Consider the following 7,170-nt stretch of genomic DNA (forward strand, 5'->3'; position numbering starts at 1 on the left):
CTCCCTCGCTTACGCTTATGGTTGACTTCTCAATTTTTGTTGGCACTTTCAAGTACGATTCGGAAGTACCATGTTTCGCGCTTTGAAAAAGCACATTTCTCCATGCCCTATGGCTCTTCTGATAACCCTGATGGACTGGATGGTCTGATACTGAATTCACTAATTGCAGTTGTTATTAATTATTTGATAATTCCATTTCAGCAAGTGATATCTCATCACTTGCTGAAACGTTGTAGTGCTTCAATTCTTTCTTTACATTAATGAAATTACCTTTCTTTCAAGAAAACCTATGAAAATTGTGATTCACACGGTAGTCCTTATATTTTCAGTTCTCATATTACAGTGACTGTTCATCTAAGCATCATGTAATTTGACCTCATACTCATTAGGTCTTTATTGTCAATACTACCTAATCGTGGCTGTTTAGAAGGTCTTTAGCTCCCTGTTGGTGAAGAAAGTAATTAGTTTTCGAAGAAAGGATGCCAACATTCGAGAAACACAATTAGAACCTAACACTATTTTTGACATTTTTATTAGTCAAAAGTGCACGTTTAATTTGCTGATAATTGGTAGATTCTTGTTTGCCTTTATCAAAACATGGGAATCCACCTAGTGGAATTTTCAATGTCCACTTCAAGACATGATCCACTTTGGATATTTGCTGATAATTGGTAGACTCTTAATGTAGGACGAAGTTCCGAATACTTCCTGATAGGCAAAAAGGAACTTTAGGTTTTAGGTTGGGCTCTGTTTGGGAGAAGGGTATTGGAGTTGGGAGGGTGTCGGAGACCGTTAGATGCTATGACAATGTTTAAACGGATTTGAAGCGTGTTTGGGAGAAAGAAGTGCAGGAAAGGGTAACTAAATACCAAAAATTTTAAATTTCAACTACTCTAATGAAGCGAAGGTGTTTACTACTCCTTGAATCACAAAGATTTTTGTGGGTTTTTAATCTTTTTTTTTATGATTCAAAATTTTTACCACAATATTTTACTTCATTATTAACTGCAATAATGGTGCAGGTAGAGACTAACACTAAGGGTGGGCAAAGGGGATGACCCGGCCTACTAATGGACCAAGACTTAATCAGCCCGGTCAAAGCTCAGCCCGTAAATTTATGGGTTGGGCCAATAGGCCGGTTTTGACCGACCCATTGGGAAAACCTCGGCCCACAACCTGCCTGTTATGCCCGTAGGCCTAATCAGGTCAAGTCGGGCATATTATATATATATATATACCAGTCTGTTTCAGCTCAGTTCCGGTTGAACTTGAACCTAATTTATAAGCCCAAACCTATGACGGGTTGAGTAGGGCAGCCTACTTATTGCCTATCTCTACTTACAACTAGACTCACCTATAACCAAACATGGTGAGGAATCAGGAGGAATTAGAAGCCTGAATTAGGGATGGCAGTGGGCCGGGGGAAAGCGGGGCCCCGCCCCGCCTCGCCCCGTTTGGACCGGGGATGAAGGGTATGAAACGGGGATGGAGGCGGGGACGAAGGTTAAAATCCATCCCCGTCCGGGGGTGGAGGCGGGGATGGACTGGCACGTTCCCCCGCCCCGCCCCATCCCCGCCCCGGCCCCGGCCCATCCCCGTCCCGGCCCCACCCCGCCCCATCCCCGCCCCGGCCCCGCCCCATCCCCGCCCCCAACCCTTTATATTTTTACTGTTTACTAACCCTAATTTCCTAACCCTGGAGCCGCCGAGCTGGGCCGTCGCCTCTTCCCCTTCCCCATCCGCATTATCATTGTAGCCGGGCCGTCGCCGACCACCGTTGGCCGTCGCAGGAGGAGGCCTCCACCGTTGGCCGTCGCAGGGCCGTCGCCGATCTCCGACTCATCCTCGGTGACGCTTGGGTGCGAATGCACACCAAGAAGCTTCAGCAGTACGTCACTAACTACAAGCGCATGGCGTGGAGCGAGGTCGTGGCGGCCATGGCGGAGATGCCGGTGGTGATCAATGCCGAAAGCGCGAGGCGGGCTTTCAGGCGGTTCAACTCCGCCTTCGAGGAGGCATACCGGGCGCAGACTGCGTTGATCGTGGTGGAGGACATGAAACGGGGATAAAGGTGGAAACGGGGACGGGGCGGGGACGGGGGCGGGGTGGAGGACATGAAACAGGGATGAAGGCGGGGGTGGAGGATAAAATCCATCCCCGCCGCGGAGGCGGGGCGGGGGTGGAAACCTTGTCCCCCGCCCCGCCCCACTGCCATCCCTAGCCTGAATCCTTGAAAAAGTTACTTATGCTTTTGAGAAAATTCACAACTCCTTTAAAATTCATTTTCCTTCAAGTCCACTTGTTTTATTTTCTGAGACTCCTTGCAAATCCCTCCAACATTGGTTCCAAAATGTTTTTCTATGATTATTAGAGAAAAAAAGGTTAGTCTATGGGTTTATTAAGTAATAAATTACTAAGTTTTATCATTAATTTAATAATTAAATAAGTTTATGATTTATTAATAATTAATAACTAATAACTAATAACAATATAATCGTGTTCTTGGGGGGAGGCAACGGTCAAAACCCACACCCCACTAAAATCGGCGCGCCACAGATTTGGACGTCTAGGATTTCTCAACGGTCAAACCGTTCTCTCTCGCTCGCGCGCGCGCCCGTGGAACAACTGGGAAGGCACAGTTTTGTGCGGGATTTGACAAAAGGCAAACCTTCCGCCTCTGCTATTTCGCTGTCTCGGACGAGAATTCTGGGGCACTTGGTTGATTCTTTGCGTCTGGAACGTCGTTTTCGTGGTTGGCGTTTGGTTTTTGAACAATTTTACTCTCCCGGAGTTTATTTTTGTTCTTCCCCTTTGATTATTGGGGAGGGAGTTTTCTGGCGTTTCTGTGCTTTTGGGGATGTTGGTGTCCGATAGTTCGATTTAAGGGTGCGTTTCTCGGAGGTTTCGCTTGAGAATTGAGGTTATTTAGTGATTGCGTTTTGTGGGTATGTGCAGGATTTGGTTTGTTTCTGGGGTGGTTGTGGGTTTCGTCTTGTTTGGTGACTTTTGATTCATTGGGTCGTTTTCTTGTGCTCTGTTCTTTTTTGGGGTGTTTGGGGTTCTGGGTTTTCATTATTCTCTGAATTGAGGTCTTCCCAACATGGATTCTGATCCTAAGGTTGGGAGAAACACTCAAGCTGAGAATGGTGAGAAGGAGGGGAAGGTTGTTGGTGAAGATGATGAACGGGAACGGATGATTGGTCTTGCGTCAAAAGACGTGAGTTCGAGGAGCTTCGGAAGCAAGGAGATGTTTTTTAGGGCCGATCAGATTGATCTGAAGAGCTTGGATTACCAATTGGAGAAGCATCTGAGCAGGGTTTGGTCTAGGGCTAAGGACGCACAGAGGCCCAAGGCTGAATGGGAGATCGATTTGTCGAAATTGGATGTGAAGAACGTCATTGCACACGGCACGTATGGTACTGTTTATCGGGGCATTTACGATGGGCAAGGTGTCGCAGGTAATTCGGCGAATTATCGTGCTCCATGCGATAAAGCTGTGTTTTGGAATAGAGATCATGTCATTTGGTGAAGCTGAGATATGCAGTATACTCTTCTCTCTGCACTTACGTTTGCAGAGCTTGCCACTTTGATTTGCATGTTGTGAAAGTGCATGTTGAATTATTCCTTATAAACATCTACTTGGTTACTTTTTCTAGTTTGTGCTTTCCATTTGAAAGAGTTTCAAGTTTTCATTGGTGTTCTACCGGAGATTGTTTGTGCTGATTGTTCATTGTATTAGAGCAATGCACATGGGTTCATTCTGAATTATATGCATATGTATCATGTCCATATGTAATTGAAAACTGTCAACTTTCTTTGGGTTTTTATAACTAATAGCTTATTGACAGGGTTTGCATGTATTGGACATAGATTTATCTGGTTTCATCTCTCATTGAAATGGCACCTAAATCGTGCTACTTTTTCTGCTTTAGTTTGGGTACTGAGAAATTTCCTGCTATCTAACTCATGGATGAAGGACTTCTGGTTATGACTTTTGTTCCTTTTAAAATTTTTGTAATAATTCAGTAAAATGCCTAGGCTTATGTTGGATAAATATATCAATCCATATTCCGAACAAACCTAAAAACAGTGATTGAACTATGTAAAAAAATTGTGGTTTTATATTAAAAAACTTGTTTTCTCGTGGCTGGAGACAAAAATAATCACAAAATACAGTAAATGAAAATCTGTTGAAATTGGTATAATATGTGAAATGCATCAAGAGAAGTGTTAGGAATGAGTTTCTTGCGAAGTATCCTTGAAAACATGGACAATGATTTGTGTAAACTTCCTAAGAAACAATTCACTTGGTTAATCATAGAGTTCCTCATTTCCAGCTCTTTTTTTAGTCACAATAACTTCATTCCATGAATGTTATAACCATAGAGTTCCTCACTTCCAGCTCTTATTTGTGATTTGTATCCTTGAAAACACGGACAATGATTTGTGAGAACTTCCTAAGAAACATTTCACTTGGTTAACCATAGAGTTCCTCATTTCCAGCTCTTATTTTGGTCACAATAACTCCATTCCATGAATGTTATAACCATAGAGTTCCTCACTTCCAGCTCTTATTTTGTGCTACAGTAAAGCTGTTGGACTGGGGAGAAGATGGTCTTGCCAATGAGGCTGAAACTGCTGCTCTTCGAGCATCATTTAAGCAGGAGGTTGCTGTTTGGCATAAGCTTGACCATCCAAATGTGACAAAGGTTGCTCTATTTCCTATACAATGTTTCCAAACATTTTTCTTTACTGTTTGTTGGCCTGACTTGTAACCAGATGTATGTTTTCATCCAACAAGTCCTTAACTGGACAAGATTTTTTTATGAAGTGGAACCAAATCATGTAATTTAAATCATTGATCATAATGGCTTTCACTTCGAATGATGCAGTTTATTGGAGCGTCCATGGGCACTTCGGATCTCAAGATTCCTTCAAGTTCTTCAAACAATGTTCATGAGACGATCCCAGCTAGAGCATGTTGTGTTGTTGTGGAATATCTTCCTTGTGGAACTTTGAAACAGTTTTTAATAAAAAACCGGCGCAAGAAACTTCCTTTTAAGGTTGTGATCCAGATTGCTTTGGACCTCTCAAGAGGGTAAGTTACTCTTTCCAATTATGCCATGCCTCCTTTAGGAACTCAATTTATTGATATAAAAGATTGTTGGTTCTGGCCTTGCTTTTTAGTCTTAGCTATCTCCATTCGAGGAAGATCGTGCATCGTGATGTTAAAACAGAGAACATGTTGCTTGATGCAACTAGGGCTCTTAAAATTGCTGATTTTGGTGTTGCTCGTGTTGAAGCTCAAAACCCAAAGGATATGACTGGTGAAACTGGTACACTTGGTTACATGGCTCCTGAGGTATTGAACCTCGTGATTGAAATTTCTCCCCTACAATTTCTTCTTAGGAATAGTTTACGTTGCTTATATTTGTTGCTTTACAATTAACAATTGTCAAAATTTCAGAAGCTCTGTTTAGGATTATTCATCGTTAATGTGATAAAGGCATTCACACATGTGCACATGTTTATAGCATCGCTTTGTTCTCTTGGAAAGTTAATGCACTGGTAAAATATATGAAATGCACATTTTATGTACCAACAGATGTTCTTGAAAAGGCAGAAAATGGCTACATTTGTTTAATTTTGACAAAGCAAGTGATTAAACCACTAAGTTTTAAACTTACTCAGCATTTGGGAATCAATGACATGGAATGGCGCCTGTGTTATACAAAATGGTCATTGACCTAGGAAACATCATGCTCAATGGTTTTTGTGAAATCTCTCTCTCTCTCTCTCTGCCTTCCTGTTATCATGATTTCTGTTGTTCACTTGGCTTGTTCCATCACTGTAAATTTTGTCCATTATTCTTCTTTTTTCTGAAAGCTTGATTTCTGACGCTTTGGGATGGCAAGATCTGGCATGACATCATTTCTCTTAATTTAGTCAAATTCATGGAAGTTTCAGTGATTTGTCATGTGAAAATGATCTGGCGTTACATTTATGTTGGGCAGTTGAAAACTTAACAAATATATATATGGTGGTGCAGGTCCTGAATGGTCAGCCCTACAACAGAAGATGTGATGTATACAGCTTTGGAATCTGCTTATGGGAGATCTACTGCTGTGAAATGCCTTATCCTGACCTTAGTTTTGCAGAAGTCTCTTCTGCTGTTGTGCGACAGGTTTGTCTACTTTCTCATGCATACTGTTACAAAAATTGTATCGAAGATGTTTGGCAGGTTTGGGATGTGAGCTCATGTATGCTTGAGAGAGAGAGAGAGAGAGAGAGCATGATCAGTTAGAGAGTTATTATTTTGACCATTTTCAATATTAGTTGATTTAGTGATAGGTGCTGGAACTTCTTCCTTGTAATTATAATTCGCAGGTATTGTTTGTTGATTAGGAATGTTATTTACATGTCAATTCATTTTTCATGTGCATATGCACCTGTGGTAATTCCAATGCAAACTCAAATGCTTTGTTATACCTTGGCAGAATTTGAGACCAGAGATCCCTCGGTGCTGCCCAAGCGCATTGGCCAACATAATGAGAAAATGTTGGGATGCAAATGCTGAGAAACGGCCTGATATGGATGAGGTTGTAAGGATGATTGAAGCAATTGACACAAGTAAAGGTGGAGGCATGATACCTGAAGATGAGGCACGTGGTTGCATTTGTTTCGCGCCACGACGGGGTCCATGACCATTCATACTTGAATAGGCATGCTTGATTATGGTTTTCCTTTTCAAAGATGTATTTCAAAAATGTATTTCGTTTAGTTGTATTCTGTAACAATGAGTTTGATAGGAATCAGCCTTCATTTTATGTTGTGGTTCAAGCGTTTTTTGTTACGTATGAAAACTGAAATGTGGGTTTCATCAGTGCATCTGTAATCAGTGTAGCCAACAATTCAATAAACATGCAATAATCAGATGCTCAGCAGTAAGTTGAAGTTTGTCCGCTAGGATGCTCTTGTGAAATTGGTTTATTGTTGATTGTTAGTTGATAATGTTCTTGAAGAGATGCTCAAAAGCTTTCATCTCAGATCCGTTTTATCTGAATGGTTGGGTTTGTGATGTATTAGTAATTAGTTTAGGCAATAATTAATGAAAAAGTGGGGTCCTGTGCCAAGCTGAAGGCCCAGGTTCGAATCCCTCTGCCACATGGG

The 7,170-nt window shown here is 41.8% G+C and overlaps 1 protein-coding gene across 1 annotated transcript; it reads left to right on the forward strand.

Annotated features, from left to right (window-relative positions):
• Nucleotides 1-3,063: 3,063 nt before the first annotated feature.
• LOC149830637 (serine/threonine-protein kinase 52-like) lies at nucleotides 3,064-6,961 on the forward strand. The gene is made up of 6 exons (XM_090015888.1): nucleotides 3,064-3,458; nucleotides 4,588-4,709; nucleotides 4,893-5,098; nucleotides 5,188-5,362; nucleotides 6,050-6,184; nucleotides 6,498-6,961. Exons 1-6 carry the CDS (start codon nucleotides 3,101-3,103, stop codon nucleotides 6,702-6,704), a joined length of 1,203 nt encoding a protein of 400 aa, XP_089872014.1. The 5' UTR covers nucleotides 3,064-3,100; the 3' UTR covers nucleotides 6,705-6,961.
• Nucleotides 6,962-7,170: the final 209 nt, after the last annotated feature.

Source organism: Nuphar pumila, chromosome 8 (assembly GCF_984573655.1).
Source record: "Nuphar pumila chromosome 8, dmNupPumi1.hap1.1, whole genome shotgun sequence".
Lineage (NCBI taxonomy): Eukaryota > Viridiplantae > Streptophyta > Magnoliopsida > Nymphaeales > Nymphaeaceae > Nuphar > Nuphar pumila.

Bases quoted from the DNA above. Each gene is read 5' to 3' on its own strand.
- LOC149830637 (XM_090015888.1), top strand. From the start codon at position 3,101: ATGGATTCTGATCCTAAGGTTGGGAGAAACACTCAAGCTGAGAATGGT. The intron at 4,710-4,892 runs GTTGCTCTATTT...CGAATGATGCAG, and splicing joins ACCATCCAAATGTGACAAAG to TTTATTGGAGCGTCCATGGG. The intron at 5,363-6,049 runs GTATTGAACCTC...ATGGTGGTGCAG, and splicing joins TTGGTTACATGGCTCCTGAG to GTCCTGAATGGTCAGCCCTA.